The following is a 19,657-nucleotide window of genomic DNA, read 5'->3' as shown; positions in this document are numbered from 1 at the left end:
CAACCCTGCCGAATAAGTATTTACACTTGACGAAACCGAACTGAGAAGTTATTTGTCCATGATCACACCGAGCCAGGAGTATAATCCAGATAAACTGACTCCACAGAATCTTTCCAATACCCAAAGTGAGGCTAACCAAATGACCCCACGAGAATGCCTGTGTTGTGCCTTCTGGGTGTACCTATTGCTCTCTAACACCAGCTGTTCTCTAAGATTGATGTTGAGAACATAGTGTTCTGAGAGCAGCACAAACTGCTTTTATCTCCTAGAGATGTGAAATCATCCTGATGGTAGACTTGTCTACTCCTGAAAGCTCAAAACTGTAACAGCTGAAAGTTGGGTTTAGTCTCTGCCATCTGTGGAGGAAAACAGTGATGAGGGGCTGGAAGACACAAAATACAAAATGCAGAGTCAGCAACAGCCCTTGAGTGTAAGTCCCTTGAATAGCAGTACCCTCCAAGTTGTAACCTAGTATGAAACTGATGATTGCCTGTAACTGGCCACCACAGAAGCTAATTTAAAAAGCAAGCGCCTTTACTCTTGAGTCATATCAACTTTGGGGAGGCCCTGGGTAGCACATTCATTTAACAATTATTTTCTGAGCACCTCCTGCCCTCCAGGACTGTTCTAGGCACTAAAAAAAAAAAAAAAAAAAAAAATTTTTTTTTTTCTTTTACTAGGGGTAGAAAAAAACCAAACCCTTTGCTGTCGAGTCAATTACGACTCACAGCAACCCTATAGGACAGAGAAGAACTGCCCCATAGAGTTTCCAAGGAGCACCTGGCAGATTCGAATTGCTGACCTTTTGGTTAGCAGCCTTAGCACTTGACCACTATGCCACCAGGGTTTACTAGGAGTACAGCAGTGAGAAAATAGCATCTCTGAGTTTTGTGAAGCTTACATTCCAATTGACTTATATACATATCTCTGGTTTATAAAAAGTTTGGAAAAGTGGGGGAACAGATACTTTAAAAATTGCAGTGCATTTGGTAGGTACTTATCTTGAAAGCATAGAGGTGATGGGAAAAGGGTAAAAAAAAATATGAAATGTCTTTGGGCAAACATTGTAAACCACAGGCATGTAGCTATGATGATCATATTTTTTGCCAAGTAAAAACGAGACAGTCTGGCAATAGATTTTTATTTTCTTTCTAATCTCTAAAATTGATCCATATGAAAACTTTTTCCAGAGTTGTAAAACTACTTAGTATTTAGTTTTAGAATATATTTAGTGGCTCACCTTTATCTAAAAGATTAAAATCATATCCAGTAAAACCCGGCCCAGATATTAAAATGAGAACCCTGTCATGTTTCTCTTGGAATGCTCAATTCTCATTGGAGCATCTAGCTCAGTGTAGGCATTGTATAAATCTTGGTTAGTCAAGTGAATGAATGGATGAATGAATGCGCAAATATCTATTTATGCAGTGCTAATATTTTTTTTAATATAGCCAGGAAAGTATTCTCCTAAAGTATCAAGATATGAGCACGTTGTGTAAAGAAACATGGACGGGGCGAGAGAAAGGAGCGCACTTGATTGGTGGCGTCAGTTGGTGGTATCCAACATGCCTTTGGGACCAGAGGGAATTTTCAAATGAAAACACTCAAGTAAAAACCATGTCCTTCCTTTCAACAGGGCATTGTTGCTGGCGCTCGTTCCAAAGGAGAACACAAACAGAAAATCTTTTTAACCATCTCCTTTGGAGGAATCAAAATCTTTGATGAGAAGACAGGGGTAAGTAAAAGAATCACATGGCGTTGTGAAATTGAATTCATTGACAGATGTGCCCTTAAAAGCCTCTGCTCTCTGGGCAGGAATATCAAACAAGCATAAAAACACATAAAAGCAACTGACAAACTTGATCAACTGTGATCGTCCATCAAAGGCAGTCTCTTTCCTGACTTGGCCACAGTGTTACAGCGCTGTGTTTCTGCCAGTGTAATTGTGATAAAAGTGTTACACCATCCTGGTACTCTAATGGGAGATTGATGAGCTTTGAAGAGCTGTGGGTAATGTGACAGTTTAAGTTAAATTTCTTTGTGTGTTGGCAACTTTAATGACATGCGTCCTAGAGGGAGACACATGTAGGTCTTTTGACTCCATCAAAGTATCCAGACTCTCTTGAGTTTAACCTGTGGCACCTTGCAATTGCTGTAATCGAACAGAATAAATAGAGTTTTCAATCTAAAAAAAAATCTATCACCGCATGACCAGGAAATGTGAGGGCTGATATGTGTGTTGAACCCACCAAAGAAGTGGTTTGTGTTTTCATCAACCTCACAGCTGCAGTTAACTCCCAGCCTCATCCCTAGAGCTCTCCTGACATTGTCAGCCCCGTTCATTGACAGTAAGGGGAAAACATGCTGCGATCCATTTTGCCAAGAGAGCGAGACTCAGATGGACATGGTTTTCCTCTTATTCATCCAGTGCTTTGCAGTTTATAAAACACCTCCTTTGCACTTCACAAAGTTAATTTATCAACCACTTTATAAACCGTTAACCAGTCAAGTTACTTAACCTTGGCCATTTTGAATTATAATTCTGTCTTCTTTGTCCTGACTAGTATTTGGATACCAGAAGGGTAGTAGGATAATCATTTAAAAGTAAAATGGGTTTTCTTGGAGAAAAAAAATAAAGGTTATAGTTTTCTAAATAACTAGTAATAATCATTCCCATTTGTTGAACATCTACTGTGTCCTGGGTGCACGTTGACTAAACACATTATCCAATTCATCTTCACAGTAGTTGTATGAGATAATAATAATAAAAACTACTTCATCAACTATATAGTATGTGTCCAACATTGTTCTAAGCCCCTTATAAGTCTCAGCTCATTTAATCTTCACAACGACCCTAACCTGTTGCTGTCGAGTAGATTCCAACTTATGGCAACCCTGTGTGTTACTATAGGATTGCTATGAGTCAGAATCAACTGGAAGGCAGTAGGTTTTTGGGTGTGTGTTACAGAGTAGAACTGCTCCATAAAGTTTTCTTGGCTATAATCCTTATGAAGCCAATCACCAGGCCTTTCTTCCATGGATCCACTGGGTAGGTTCGAACCACCAACCTTTAGGTTAGCAGTGGAGCAGAGCACAAACCATTTTTGCCACTCAGGGACCTCAAGATAGTATTATTATGCCCATTTTACAGTTGAAAACACCGAGGACAGAAAAGTTATGTAAACTGCTGAAAGTAAGCAATGGTGAAGCAGGATTAGAGAGACGAAAGTGGGATTCGGCCTTGAATTGTCCTGAATCAAAAATCAATGCAATTTCCCATTGTATTATAGAGAAAGCTGGGCCTAGATGTGTATGCCGAGGTAAAAGGGGCCTTAGAATGAGGGCACAAAGCATTCAGTGGGAGGGGGGCTTGAATTCAGCAAGTTTAAGAGCCCAACGTAAACCTCTCTTGCCTTAATAAAAGTTTGGTTTCTGAAACCGGGGACGTTTTTCCTTTTCCTAGACAGATTAAGTTTGGAGACCTGGGCTTAGTTTTGAATCCTACGTTTTAAGAAGGATATGGGCAAATCGAAGCATATCCCGATGAAGGGGAACAGGGTCACTGGGGGATTAAAACTATGCAGAGTCAAGACCTATCGACATAGGTGTGGCCTCATGGAATTCTGGGTAGCACACAGGAGGCAGAGCACTTTGGCTTGTGGAAACTTGGAGGATATTTTTTTATCCTCTAGCATCCTTTAGTGTGGGGACAGTGGTGGTTTTTCAATGCAGTGGTAATTCAGTGGTAGAACTCTCTCCTTCCACGGGGAAGAGAGCCAAAACCAAACCTGATGCTGTCAAGTCGATTCTGACTCATAGCGACCCTATAGGATAGACAGAACTGTCCCATTTGGTTTCCAAGTAGCGCCCGGCGGATTCGAACTGCCGACCTTTTGATTAGCAGCTGTAGCTCTTAACCACTATGCCACTGGCATTTCCTCCAAGGGGAAGACCCAGGTTTAATTCCCAGCCAGTGCATCTCATGTGCAGCCACTACCCTTTTGTCAGTAGAGGCTTGCATGTTGCTATGGTGCTGAACAGGTTTTACACCATTGTGCGTGCAGTCACCGTGAGTAGGGGGCCAACTCAACAGCAGCTAACAACAGCATTCTTTATGGGAATCAAGTAATGTGGCTAAAGTCTGACTCTGAGAGATACTTTCACAATGCTTTTTCTAAGCTCCAGTATTCTGATATCATCTGTAGTCTTTTCCCAATTCCACTCCTGCCAGTCACCGTAACAACTAGCATAACCAAAGGGACAGGCACAGTATCAGATGCTTTATTCTGTCCAGGGGCCAGGTTTTGGCCTTTGTCATCCCATCATATATCCCACCATCATACAGGCTGTCCAGAGAGCTAAATTCCTAACCACCTAGATTTTGACTAATGAATCTACATCCTTCTTTTATCTAAATCCTCACTCAAGGTGGCTAAACTGGCCTCAAAGGGAGATACCACCAAACTTGTAGAGCAATTTTGGATTCTTTAGCTGGCCACAAAGAGAGCAACAGCAAAATCATTATTTCAGCACAAAGCCACGTGGCTGTGGAGAAAATGTCAGATCCCTGGTGGAGAATCAGGGAGGAGGCAGAGTTAAGTGTTTTCTGTTGGCTTAGTCTACTCCAGTTCTGTTTGATTCATATCAGGCCTCTGGAGCTTCAGGCGTCTGCAACCCTTACTTGTGAATATGCCTCAACACAAGTCTTCAGAAAAATGGTTGAAAGTAACGAACAAGTTTAAGCCAGAAATAGAGACATATGAGCAGGGTACCCCTACAGTAATGGTTTTCACATCTCCAAAGTGTTGTCTAATAGAAGAGGGAGCTGACTTCTTTTCCGTGTTGTCAGGAAATGGACTCAGGACCAGCTGATTGAAGTTTTAAGGTGGAAGTGTTAGTTCATCAGTGAGTAGAATTTTCTTTCAACAAGAGTTAAACAGTTTAGATGGACCATCTTCTGTGTGAGTGAGTTCACCACCACTGGGGGCATTCAAGCAACAACCATTTGCTGGAGATATTGTTGGTGGGATTCAAGTAGGGGATGTGGTGTTGAGCAAAGTCACATCAAAGTTGATTTCTGAGACTCAAGTTTTAAGAAGCCATTTTTTACCTGAAGTCATGCCAGTTGATGTGCTTTATCTGAAAGATATCCATTGGCGATTACGAGGAGAAATGGTTTACTAGACTTTTGTCATTGCCCAGTAGGGGGCCAACTGAATTGTGCCGAATGGGAGTCCAAGGGAAGTGTTTTGCCATGCGCATCAAAGAAATGGAAAACCGGGTCTTTGTCTTAGCCAAACCGGGTCTTTGTCTTAGCCGTTGGTCTTGTTTAAGGTATTTCTGGGAGGCCTGGTGGTAACAGTGGCTAAAGCACTTGACTGCTAACCAGAAAGTTGGCAGTTCAAACTACAAGCCGTGCTGCACGGGAGAAGGAAGTGGCAGTCTGCTTCCACAAAGATCTCAGCCTTGGAAACCGCGTGGAGCAGTTCTACTCTGTCTTATACGGTCACTGTGAGTTGGAGTTGACTCCGTGGCAGTGGGTTTAAGGTATTTCTATTCAAGCTTGACTGGCTCCTTTTTTTTTAATCCATGGAAAGAAACACTTGCAGAATGTGACAGTAGCTAGAATTTTAAAATCTAAAAGTTGTCAAAAATTGTTTGCTCTCAATTAAAAAAGGTACTTTGCAGCAATTTACACCCTGTCTTAAATTTCAAAGGGTTCTCGATCCCAATCCTTATATGAGTAAATTTGGTTTTATTATTAGCATGCTGAAGGAAATAAATCAATAGTGAAAGCTGTTCATGTGTTCAGACACCTAGGTATTGCTAGGAATCTGCTAGAAATCAGCGGAACATGTCATTTATGAACTTACTGTTATTAGTAGAAGGAAGAATAATACAAATTCCCATATAGCAAATTAGGAGTAGAAATACATCAGCATGTTATTTGATGCTCAAATCAGACCCAAGAAGACACCTAGGCAGGAGTGTCATGAAAATTTTGGAAAAAAAAAAAATCTGTCACTGCATGGCCAGGAAATGTGAGGGCTGGTATGTGTGTTGAACCCACTGGAGGTTCTGTGTGTCCCTGATGGTCTCTGGATTCAGAACAGACCTTCCAACTCCACGTTTTGTGCCTTTCCAGTGAATCTCACTGTCTTCTCTTTCCCTTTGTAATTTTATTCTGTACAACGGTTAAAATTGTATGCCATAAAAATTGGCTTAAAATTGCAGGACCCCAAAGGTAAGTCCATTACTTACCATGTAGGGTGGTGGTTGTCCCCATTTCAAAGTGATGCATTATCCTTATTGGCAGAATCGTTTTGCTGTTTATTTGGCTTAGCCAACAATTAGTTAGTGTTACTGTGTGTACCGTTCTAAGTCCAGTACAACAATTCAATGAAGTAGATATTACTATTATCCCCATTTGACAGGTGAGAAAACTGAGGTCCAAATAATTTAAGTCGCCCAGCTAATATGTGCAGAACTGGGATTCACATCCAGGGGGTTTGGTTCAAAATGCTTGCTGATAGTAAGGTGTTGCTAATAATAGCATATCAATTTTATAAATAACATCTTTTTATATATAATAGAGCAGATTCAAAATTATCTCTGTCTTATGGTAACCATTGTTTACTTTCATTCTCATGTGCTTTCCTGAATGAAGGTAAAAGGGGTGGGATTACAGCTGGGACTGCCCATGGTGTAGTGTGTTCTCCCTGTGAGCTTTGCCTGTAGCTTGTCTTGAATAGACAAAATATTTGCATACACTGCTTAGGCAGTAACATCAAAAATCTGAGCCATCGAGTCAATTCCAACTCATAGTGACCCTATAGGACAGGGTAGAAATGCCCCATAGGGTTTCCAAGGAGCACCTGGTGGATTCGAACCACCAATGTTTTGGTCATCAGCCGTAACTCTTAAGCACAATGCCACTAGGATTTCCAGGCAGTAACATGGTGAATACCTATTCTCTGCCTTGTGCTGGTCTGCTTTCTGAGGATTCAGAGATGAATAAGATGTAATCCTTGCCCCTGAGGTGTTCACAGTCTGGCTGGCAAGACCAGCCTCACAAGATAAAGTGATATCTCCTAAGACAGAGGTGTGAACAAAGAGATGTCAGTGCTCAGGGGACAGAGGTCTGAGAAGAGCACACACTGGCTTGCCAGTGGAGGAGTGAGTTGGAGATAGTACCAGGTAAGTAAATCAGTAAGCGAGGGAAGAGCAAACAGTATTTCTAAATGCACAAATGCCTAAAAGAGAATGTGTGTTCATTTATTTTTCCCTTTAGGAAATATTGATTGAGCTCCTACTGTGTCCCAAGCACTGTCTTATGTCCTGGAAACTCAGAGATGAATAAGCCCACATCTTTTTGTTCACCACTGTGTATCTATTATCACAAAGCCTTGTACGTAGCAGATACTCGGTAATACTTAATGCATAAAAATTAAATGACTTAGTGATTAAGAATCAGAAAATGTACACAGAGTAACTAAGGCATAGAAAGGGAGAAATAGAGAGTGGCCAACAAGTCAGTATTGTCCCTAGAAATGGGTGGGTAACTATTTTGGAAGGTGACTGTACAGTTAAGCGCTCGGCTGCTAACCAGGAGATTGGCAGTTCAAACTCATCCAGCTGGCAATTTGCTCCTATAAACATTACAGCCTCCACAACCTTATGGGCCAGTTCTATCTCTCACATGGCGTCACTGTGAGTTGAAATCAACTTGATGGCACTGAACAACAACAACAATTGTGTTTTAAAAAATGCCTGCACTTAAATTTCAGGGTGATTTAGTAATTTATTTTTTTAATGAAAACCAGGTGTCACCTTATTTGTGTGTCATCAAAAAGAGGTTCTCTTTCCCTTCAGTTCTAACTGGATGTTTTGGGCAGGGTTGAGGGAGAGCAGCTGAGGTAGAGGAAGGGAAACTGATCCCAGGGAAGGAGACAAGAAGGCTGTAGAATAGGATATGAGGACCTGCTCTCAGCTGCTAACTAAAAGGTTGGTGGTTTGAATCCATCCAGTGACACCGTGGAAGAAAGTCCTGTAAGATCACAGCCACGAAAACCCTATGAAGCACGGTTCTACTCTGAAGCACTTGGGGTCGTCATGAGTCAGAATTGGCTTGATGGCAATGAGTTAAGTAGTAAATACTGTTATGTTATTAATTGTTATTGTTACTGCTCCTGTGTAGTCATTTTTTTGTCCTCTAAGCAGGAGTAAGAAATCCTTTCACAGTGTTCCTAGAGCATCCTCTGCTCACCTTTGTCAGAGCACATGATCTCCTACATCATGACCTGACTGACATCCCCATCAGAGCACAAGCCCCCTGAGGTACCTTGTCTTGCCCATCGCTGTTTCTGTGGAGTCTAGCATAGGCCCCGGCATGTCCTAGAGATTTTTATTGAATGGCAAAGGCAGGTAGTCAGAGAGGGATAGAATGAAAGAGAGAGGGAAGGAGGGGGCAAGGAAATAATGTCAGCTTGTAATGAAATGCTAATTGTCTGGGCCAGATGTTTGAGACCAGGATGCTACATACAACAGGTGCAAATTTTGCCATCTAGGTAGTAAGTCGGAAGGAATAATTTACATGCTTCAGAGTTAGGCAATCACAGGATGTCTGAGATGGAAGGCCTTTAGGCATCAGCTAACTCAATCATTTACAACTGAGGAAACCTAGAACCCAAAGAGAGGAGGCGAAGACCGAGACCTCCCAGCAAATTATTTGCAAAAGCCTAGACTTGGGAATCAGAGTCTCCAGGTGGTACAAACAGTTAACATGCTCACTGGTGAGCCAAAGTTTGGTGATTTGGAAGTGCCTTGGAAGAAAGACCTGGCGATCTACATCCAAAAAATCAGCCATTGAGAACCCTGTGGAGAACAGTTCTACTGTGACACACACGGGGTCACCATGAATCAGAACTGACTTGGCAGCAACTGGTTAAACTTGTGCATATCCCTGGACCCATCTGGTTCACTCTCTGATGCTCACAACACAGGAAGTATGAAGAGTTCTCCATTTCTTTACTCAGCATTTCTTTTCTCGGCACAGTCTTTTCTCTCTGTGCCATCCCTGTAGATGTTATCTTTAATATTCAGGGCTCCCATAGGCCACACAGTGGCCCCAGATCAACTTTAATATCAAAGAAACTAAGGATCTAGGGAATAAATTGAGCCTCTCTATGTTTACTATCTTGTTGGATGATATTGGATTTTAATTTATCACAATAAAAATCAATTTATAGCTCAAAACCAACATATTCTTAGAAATTGTCACTGTCAGGAAGCTGCCTCATTAGGATCATTTAGGGGACCAGATCTGTAGTTCATGACAGCGAAAGAAGGATGTCCATGTTACCCTGGAACGTGAGACCGTGAATATTTTCTGGCAGATTTGGTAAACAAGAAAGTATTGTCTTTCTCATAATAGATCATCGTATTAATCTTGGTCTTTAAGGAGGAGAAAAGGTAATATTTTCTGTGCTAGCTTCTTTTACATGTTTGGTCTCATTTAATATAATTCCCTAAGAACTCAACTAACTCAATATTGTTATTTCAATAATACAGATGAGGAAATAAGGCTCAGAGAGATTCAGTGACTTGCACCAAGTCAAATAGCCAGCAAATGGCAAAGTTGCGAATTGACCCTGATGTGGTTTGGTTCCAATTCCCTGTGGTATCTTTCTCCAAAACAAACATAGACAATATATAAATGAATGAACATGGTTATGTTCCAATAAAACTTTATAAAAACAAGCAGCTGGCCCACGGGCTGTAGTTTGCATATCCCTGTTTCAAATAATTTTTGTGAATTCTTCTAATGTTCTCATTCTGACTCTATGATGTATCAAAAAGCCCTGTAAAATAGAGGGATGAGCACCAGGTGAAGATCTCTGGTTCTTCCTTTCTAGGCCCTTTTTTTGCTGCTCTTGGGGGCTGACTTTTGGGGATAGCTGTAAAAGTGTGTTTTATAAACTTTGAAGGTAAATATTCATCTTTGAGAAATTGCATTATTTATTGCTGCCTTTTGTACCAGATGTGCAAACACTGTACTGTTTCACATACATTTTTCTCGTTGAATTCTTGCAACAAGCACATTAGGTAAGTATTATGGTCCTCATTTCATAGATGAGGTGATTGAGACTCAGGGAAGTTAAGACACTTGACCCATTCGTTCATTTAAGGAATATTTATTTTTACCCATTCATTCATTTAAGAAATATTTATTAATTGCCTACTATGTGCTAGAAGTGTTCTCAGGGATTAGTATATACATGTGAACAAAACAAAGGTCTCTGCTCTTGTGGAGTTTACATTCTAATGCAGGGAGACAGAAAAGAAACAATAGACAAACAAATATCTATGCTTTTTTAGAAAGTAACAATGGCTATGGCAAATGAAAAAGTGAAGCAAGGTCAGGGCATTTCCCTACATAGGATCTTTGTCCTTGCAAAACTGTCTCTGACATGTGCATGTTGTAAATCACAGAAGGTAACACTTTCTGGGAGCTTCCTGTAGTTTTGAGGGTCAACTGAATAATGGAGAAAGACACTTTTGAAAATTCTCATCCAGATTCCTGAGGCTGTTAACACTTGATAAATCAGAGGTGTCTGGGTGTCTCTGCTTTTATTTACATGGCTGATTTGCCTATATGAGGTCTACTCTTTATTGTTTTTCTATCTTGCCAATTTATTTTAAATTTTAATTTAAAACTCATTTTCAGGGGCTGTGCCTTGGTTATTTAATAGGCTCTTCTATTTTTACCAAGACACTCCTTACGGGAGCTCTTTGTATTGAAATGGTGATACTGTAATTAGATGCAGCACTGATACGATGATTCTTTGTGCTTCTCCCAAGCACTTTGCAGTGGCATCCTGAGGTGGAACTGAGTTAATAGTTGTGGTTTATAGAAGAAAGGATGAGAGTGAGAGACCGGGTCAAGGCTAGAGCCTGCTAAAGTTCACCTTTAGTTTGGAGACAGTTCTGTCTGGGGAAATGCGTGGAGTGCAATCTGGTGGCTACTGGAGAAGGGACTAGATTTGGTGTCAGAGGGCCTGAATTTGAACCTTCACTCAATTACAAGTGTGCAGGTTGAACTCTAATAATAACAGTGAGGATGATAATAATGGTGACAATGTTGTTGTTAGCTGCCATTGAGTTGGCTCCAACTCATGGTGACCCCATGTACAACGTTGCCTGGTCCTGTGGCATCGTCACCATCTTGGTATGCTCAAGTCCATTGTTATGGCCACTGTGTATTTTGAGTTCCTTCCAACCTGATTGTCCAGTACTGTATCAAGCAGTGAGCCATAAGATTTTCATTGGCTAATTTTCAGAATTACATTGCCAAGCCTTTCTTCCTACTCAGTCTTAGCCTGGAAGCGCCACTGAAACCTGTCCACCGTGGGTGACCCTGCTGGTATTTAAAATACCAGCAGCATATCTTCCATCATCATAGCAACATGCAAACCACCACAGTACAACAACCTGACGATGGGTGGTGGAATAATGCTGAGAGCTCACAGTATCGAGGACTTACTGTTGTGCCAGGCGTTTTGCTAAGTTCTCTCCATACATCTCATTTAATACTTTTATAAATTACCAAGCCTCTCAGCAGCTCAGTGTTCTCTGGAGTGTGAGAGCAGTAATTAACTACCTGAGCCTCATAACAATCTTGCAAAATAGAGAGATTATCTCATTTTTTATAGAAGATGACACTGAGGTTCAGAGAGTTTCAATGAATTGTCAAGATGTCTCACTGAGTAAGGGATGTCCTACTCACCACAGTGTTTTCTATTACCCAAGTTTGCCAGCTCAAACAAGCAAACTGGTGCGTGAGTATGCTTTACATGTTACCTGGAACAAAACACTTCAGTAATTTCCTGGCTTACTTTGTCATTATTTCCTCTTTTGTACTATAGTTATTGACTATAATTCTTGTACATTTTGCTACCCTGCTTTGGATTAGGAATAACTTTGCTTAGCCAGTAAAGCATTTCTATGCCCTGGTTATTTGCAAATGTGAAAGGTTAAAAGATTTTTAAACAAAGAAACAAACACAGATTCTAGACTGTGAGTGACATGAGGGCAAGGTCCATATTTGGTCCTTCTTGTATGCTCCATCTTGACCTGTCCTGAGCACCCAGTAGATACTTGTGGACTTGTGTTGCATTCTCATTGTAGAAGTCAAATAGCCTCTGGTTCACCTCCTAGTCTAGCATTGTCCACCTAAAACCTCTGACCATTGTGGGGGTGGGGGTGGGGGTAGAGGGGCTAAATCTAATCTCTGTCAATTGTAATCTCCCTGAGAAGATAATGGAAGCTCCAGCCCCTCTTTCAGTGGGCTTGAATGACATAAGTCACTTTATTTCAACCACATCTGCCCTTCCCAGGGTTCCTGTAAATTCTAGATGAGTAGAGGATTATATGGAACGTATTAAAGGCTGCATATAATGTATTAGACCTTAACATCTGGTATTATTAATGACCTTAATGTGTAGATAACTTATTTTCTTCCATTTTCCTTTTTTTCGTTCTCCCCTCCATCTATCTTTTTCCATCCCTTTTCTCCTGCTTCCATGTGCAATAGATACACTCACTTTTTTCTATCGCTATACATTTTTTCCCCAAAGACGTTTTCAGGCACCTACAACTTATAAGATGTAAAGTGTAATCTGCTATAAAACAAGTATACCACATTATACAAATTAAAGGGAATGTAGGAACTAGGAAATGTTTCTTGAGAACCCTGCTCTAGGAAGGGGGAGTCTGCACCTCAGAGCTCCGATCCCTGGGTACTGTGAGTCTTGGAGCACATGCAAGCACATTTTGATCCAAGGGTGAGAGAGAGAAGGTTAGCCTAGCAAGGGTGCTGAGAGGACGACCATGGGATCAGCAAATCGACTATGCTAGTGTCACTTTGCTGAGTAACACACACACCATTGACTCATTCAGGCCTCACATTCACACTATAAACTATGTAGGTGATGACTAGAAAAGGACATCATATTTGGTAAAGTAGAAAGTAGAGGGTCAGCAAAAACAAGGAAAACCCTCCATGAGCTGGTTTGACACAAAAACTGCAACAATGCACTCAAACATACCAATGATCATGAAGATGGCGCAGGAATGGGCAATGTTTTGTTCTGTCATACCTGAGGTCACTATGAGTAGGAGCTGACTCCATGGCAGCTGACAACAACGACCCCATTCTGCTGAATGAGGCTGTGAACATGGAGATGCGTGGAGAAAGAAAAGCTCTAGGCACTAGGGACAAAGACCAGTGACTTCACAGTTCTGATGACCGTGCTGGGGCTGCACGGTCTGTCTGGTAGACCCGGTCAGTGTCCGATGCGCTGTGCAGCCATCTTAGCTGGATGCAGCCTTGTACTATGGCTTCAGGCAAATATGTCTGTTAGGGTCGCCGCTCCTCCAATGCTCACCCTTCCTCCAGCTGCCTCAGTCACAGAGCTTAGGGATTTGCCTGCAGGAATGGATTTGACTTCTTCAGCTGTTTAGAAAATCAGTATATTTTCAAATCTGCAAGAAATTACCAGGACAACATGGCCTCAGTATTTAAATCAAAAATGCTAGCACCTCCAGAGACTGAGGTCTGAATCTTCTATGATGTCTAAGAGATGTACAGACAATTTTGAAATTATGTGTATTTAAATTTTTGAAAAGCAAGATTTTCCTGGCAATTATTTAAACTCAAGACAGTCATAAGCTCATTTTTGAGGAGAAGCTACTTCATCTTCTGTATAAATGACTCCGATGAGAGTGTCTGCAGCTCTGAGACATGGAGATGCGTCATCTCCCGCCTCTGACGGTGCAGTGTGATATATTCACCCATGTGAATAGGGGCGCATACTCTTTCATGTTTATTTAGATGCTGTCAAAGTCTGTGCCTGTGTTTTTTTTTTTTTTTTTTCTCTTATCTTTAGCCTATCATACGACCACCCTGGCATTTAACAAAAACTTCTTCATCTGATACAGTGATAAAAAGAGACTCTCAATGTTTGAGAACTGGTAGCTTTTTAAAATACTTGTACTTTTTTTTCTTACAACTCCTCTTCACACTAATCTTATAAGTTATACATTATACAAGCAGTTTTACTGGTGGTGACACTGGAGCTCAGAGACATTAATCGCTGGTCCAAAGTCAAACAGCAGTGGTTAAGAGCTAGGCTGCTAACCAAAAGGTTGGCAGTTTGAATCCACTGGCCACTCCTTGGAAACCCCATGAGGCAGTTCTACTCTGTCCTGTAGGGTTACTGTGAACTGGAATTGACTCAACAGCAGCGGGTTTGGTTTTTTGGTTTTGATCCATATTAATGTTTAATGCCTTTTCTATTTATAAAAGTGTTGCTGTTGTTGGCTCCCAATTCATGTTGACCCCATGTACAATATGATGGGGCCATTGCCTTTATGGGATTTGCATTGGCTGATCTTAAGAAGTAAATCTGCAGGCCTTTCTTTCTAGTTTGTCTTAATATGGAAGTTTCCCTGAGGCCTTTTCATTATCATAGTAACACACAAGCCTCCACTGACAGAGGAGTGGTAGTGTGCTGGAGGTTCATTTGCCAGGAATTGAACCCAGATCTCTCGCATGGAAGACAAGAATTTGACCACTGAACCACCAATTTATAAAAGTAGCATATATTTATTGCTGAAAATTTGGAAAACATAGAAGAGTTATAAAGAAGTAAATAGAAATTATCTGAAATCCCACTACCTAGACGTAAACTCAGTGTTGTGGTGTATGTATCACCAGTCTCCTTTACACGAATATATATTTTTTTTTCCAAAATTAGCATTATGCCGTACATGCTGCTTTTTAACCACCTTTTTACTTACCCACATCTGTAGTTTTATTAAATGGTTTTCTACATCAGTGTCATGGATTGAATTGTGTCACCCCAAAAATGGCTGTCAATTTGGCTAGGCCACGATTCCCAGCATTGTGTGATTGTCCACCATTTTGTCATCTGACCTGATTTTCCCGTGTGTTGTAAATCCTGTCTTTATGATGTTGTCAAGGTGGGATTAGTGGCAGTTATGTTAATAAGATAGGACTCAATCTATAAGATTCAGGGTGTCTTAAGTCTATCTCTTTTGAAGTATAAAAGAGAGAGGCAACCAGAGAAATGTGGGGACTTCCTACCACCAAGAAGAAAGCACCAGGAGCAGAGTGTATCCTTTGAATCTGGGGTTCCTGAACGGAGACGCTCCTAGACCAAGGGAAGATTGATGACAAGGGCTTTCCTCCAGAGCCGGCAGAGAGAGAAAGCCTTCCACTGGAGCTGGCAGCCCAAATTTGGACTTCTAGCCTCCTATACTATGAGAGAATAAATAAACTTTTGTTTGTTAAAGCCATCCACTTACAGTATTTCTATTATAACAGCACTAGATAACTAAGACAATCATTTTCAATCTCTGTTTGGTATTCTAGCATACTAATGCACCATTATTTATTTATTAAACACCGGATCATAGGGTTGCTATTAGTTGAAATCAACTTGACGGCAACGGGTTTGTTTGGTTTTGATATCGTTAACCAGGCAGGTTGTGTCTTTATCTTTGTATCTTCTGTTTTGGGCACACCTTTGTACACATTTTTATTTTTTCAGTTAGATTCCAGAGTTACTAGATCAGCAGGTATTTATATTTTTTAAGCTTTTCATCTTTTTATTTTTTTTTATCAAAGTGTTCTAGAAAAGTTGTAGTACCAAATATATGATATTGTCTTTTTCACTACATGTCTGCCAGCAAGTAGTATTACCATTTATTTAAAAAGTAAATTTTTAATCTCTTTGATATTAAACTTTATTTTAATGCTGCTCTTTTAATTTCAGAACCTGCTTATAGTGCTCATTACTGGGCAATGATAAAATTGTACAGTGTCATTTTTATACTGATGAGACAAATGGTTCCTTGGCTTTACCTACAGATCTGAGTGATGCCAAAGGACATTGAGAATTGGTTGAAATTGAATTTCTCACAGGACTTTACTGATCAACTCTGGATCACCACTTTACTGCTGGTCATACACTTTCTTTGGCCTGTGTTTAAGGCAAGGAACCCTAGTGGACCAATGGTTAAGAGCTCGGCTGCTAACCAAAAAGGTCAGCAATTCAAACTGACCGGCCGCTCCATGGGAAAAAGATGTGGCGGTCTGTTCCCATAAAGACTTACAGCCTTGGAAGCTGCGTGGGGCAGTTCTACTCTGTCCTATAGGGTTGGTATGAGTTGGGATTGATTCGACAGCAATGGGTGTTTTTTGTTTGGTTGTTTTTTGTTTTTTATGTTTAGGGCAATATTATTTATTCTCCGTATATACATAAATGTCACCAAGCGGCAAAATATCGAAGCTTTTTATTATTATGATTTAAGGTCTGGTCTTTTACTCTCAAGCAGAATAAAATTTATTTATTCATTCCTTCATATAAAGCTGAACAACCTTGGACAAGTCATCTCACTTCTCTGAGCCTAAGTTTTCTCAATTTCAAGATGGCAGTGGGGAGGACCATGGCCTTCTTCAGAGGTCTGTGGCAATGACTGAGGGAGAAAGAATGAATGCAGAAGTTCTTTGCAGATTATAAAATGCTCCCCGATGATGTACTTTATTCTGGTCATGAGAGAAGGGTTAAGTTGGCACTCAGCAAATATTTGTGAGTGAACCAGCTCCCCTTTTGATATTCTTCATTCTAATAACTCTGCATACTTTATGGAGGTTTAGTGAGCAAAGGGAATGTAGCCCAGCTTCTGTCCGAATTCAGAATCAGTGGGATCTGAAATAATGAGATGTCACTGTAGCCTCTTTTGGGACAGCTCCAGTAGCCCCATGGCCCTCACCAGCTTGCTTTTTGACCCACAGTGCTACTGAGTTCCTGCTGCTCAGATGAGGTGTTTTTGACAGCTGAATGCACCTTAAAACTCGAGGTCATTTCTCCAGCCTCAGCATACTTTCTGTACAAACCTGCCTTCACTTGTCTTTTTATGAAGCTATATAAAATCACTGGGGGAGTTAAGGTTAAATTTTCCATAGGGCGTCAAAATCCATCCTTAAAATCCAACACTCTCATCATCAGCTTGGAGAAGTCATTTGGTTTTCTTTACCTGATACCTTCGCCTGTAAAATTAAAAATTCTTTATCAAAAATTTACAGAGCACTCACTGTGTACCAGGCGGTGGGTGTGCAAAGATGAGTCAGAGAAACTCCTTTCCTCCACAGGACTCGTAATCTAGCGGCCAAGCATATGACAGTGTGATCAGCAAAATCATGGTGAGGTCGCCTCACTTCAGGTTCATACATATGTGCCTCTTATTAATGACCTGAAAAAGAAAGCAGGGGGAATTATTTTAATTAAATAAGTAGGTGATATTTAATTGATCCATATGGGGAATGTTGGTGAAATAGGGATAGAATATGGAGATACGGTGCAGAGAAGAGAATCACAGAACTGAAAATCTCAGAGAGGGAGAGAAAATGATCTCAAACTCATCTCAGCTGCCCCCACAACCAAAGAAAACCACTTTCAGTTCTAAATGTGCCAGGCTTTCTGCACCTTTGCAAAGGCTTGTGGCCTTTTTTGTTTTGTTTCCTGCCTAGAACATTCTTCCCCTTTCTCTCCCCACCATACCCCCTCACCTTCTCTTTGCCCCGTCCTGTATTTGACTGACTCCAGCTTATCCTACAGCTCAGGTACCACTTCCTCAAGAATTCTTCCCTGTCAGGAGCCAAGATAGGAGCCAAGATAGCAGGAATCCTTGAGGTGCGGGTTCCTGGCCCCAACCCTTGGCAGAGCCTGCTGCAGGCCTGCCATGGGCTACAAACAGCTGCAGCTGCAACTCCCCAAATCAAGAAATTTGCCATCTACTGGTGGGATATCTACTGGGGATAAACCTCGCATGCAGATTTACAAAATTGTTTAGAATAAATGTGGTCCTATGGATGCTTTGATCAAGATTAAGAATGAAATTGATGCTACCTTGACTTTTTGAAGTTCATGCAGAGAAGGTATCTGTGGATCTTATGCAGTGAACATCAATGGAGGCAACAATCTAACTTATCCTTGTGGGATTGACACCAACCTTTATAGAGTCTCAAAAATCTACCCTCTTCCACTTATGTACGTGATAAAGGATCTTGCTCCTGATTTGCGCGACTTCTATGCTTAGTACAAATCCATTGAGCCTTATTTGATGAAGAAGAATGAATCCCAGGAAGGCAGGAAGTGGTATGTGCAGTCCATAGATGGTGAGAACTGGACAGGCTGTATGAGTGCATTCTCTGTGCCTGCTGTACCGCCAGCTGCCCCAGCTACTGGTGGAATGGAGACAAGTATTTGGGACCTGAGGTTCTTATGTGGGCCGTGGCTGGATGATTGACTTCAGAAACTACTTCATGGAGGAGCGACTGGCCAAGCTGCAGGACCCTTTCTGTCTGTGCCATTGCCACACCATCATGACCTGTCCCAAGGGTCTGAATCCAGCAAAAGCTATAGCGGAAATCAGGAAAATGGTGGCAGCCTCTAAGGAGAAGAAAGCTTCTGCTTAACTGTTTCCATGCTTTTTTTTTTCCTCCATGACTTGTGACCAGCTCGGAACTAAACATCATTTATATCTAATCTGAGCTCCTTCAAGGTCTTGATTTTCCGTGAATACAGCATGTATAATCAAACTCTTTAAGAAATAAATAAATGTTATTCTACTTTATTAACCCAAAAAAAAAAAAAAATTCTTCCCTAACCCACCAACCTAGGTTAAAAAAATCAAACCCACTGCTATCGAGTTGATTCTGACTCATAGTGGCCTTGTGGGACAGAGTAGAACTGCCCTATAGGATTTCCCAGGCTGTAAATCTTCAAGGAGGCAGACTGCCACATCTTTCTCCTGAGGAGCCACTGGTGGGTTCAAATCGCCAACCTTTTGGTTAGTAGCTGAGCACTTTTAACCACTGCACCACCAGGGCTCTGTTTCAACCTAGGGTAAACCAAAAGCCAAACCCATTGTCATCAAGTTAATTCCTACCCATAGCGACCCTTATCTATATTTATCTATACTTCTATATAAGTTGCTTCTTTATAGTACTTATTAAAATGTGTTATAACTTAAGACCATAGTCTCATGGGACAACTCAGTCCGTTGCCATAACATAATCCGTAAACTTTATGTTCTACATAAAGTAGCGTCTGGGGTCTTAAAAGCTTGTGAGCAGCCATCTAAGATATAACTATTGGTCTGTACTGTTCTGGAGCAAGAAAGAAAGAGACCAAAGACTCAAGGAAGAAAGCAGTCTACAGGTCTAATAGCCGACGTAAACTACGACCTCATCTGTCCTGAGACCAGAAGAACTAGATGGTGCCCAGCTACCACTCACTACTGACAGCTCTGACCAGGGACACAGTAGATGATCCCGGATAGAATGGGAGAAAAATGTAGAACAAAACTCAAAATCTTAAAAAAGGCCAAACTTAACTGGACCGGTAGAGACTAGAGGAATCCCTGAGACTTTTGCCTTAAGATACCCTTTAAACTTTGTACTAAAACCATACCCAGAGGTCACCTTTCAGATGAATAACAGATTGACTCATAAAAGAAACAATATCACCTGTGAGTACTGTGCTTCTTTAAAAAAAAGCACGTATATGAG

The 19,657-nt window shown here is 41.0% G+C and overlaps 1 protein-coding gene and 1 pseudogene across 1 annotated transcript in view; both read left to right on the top strand.

Annotated features, from left to right (window-relative positions):
* Positions 1–19,657, top strand: part of DAB1 (DAB adaptor protein 1) — a 474,069-nt gene that overhangs the window by 314,972 nt on the left and 139,440 nt on the right. The window contains exon 4 of the mRNA XM_049879376.1: positions 1,637–1,735. Within this exon, the coding sequence (XP_049735333.1) occupies positions 1,637–1,735 (99 nt within the window). The remainder of the gene's footprint in view (positions 1–1,636; positions 1,736–19,657) is intronic.
* On the top strand, positions 13,802–18,562 carry LOC126073242 (succinate dehydrogenase [ubiquinone] iron-sulfur subunit, mitochondrial-like; annotated as a pseudogene).

The sequence above is a fragment of the Elephas maximus genome, chromosome 3 (assembly GCF_024166365.1).
Source record: "Elephas maximus indicus isolate mEleMax1 chromosome 3, mEleMax1 primary haplotype, whole genome shotgun sequence".
NCBI lineage: Eukaryota > Metazoa > Chordata > Mammalia > Proboscidea > Elephantidae > Elephas > Elephas maximus.
The sequence above is the reverse complement of the archived record's forward strand: the minus strand, read 5'-3'. Positions and strand labels throughout refer to the sequence as shown.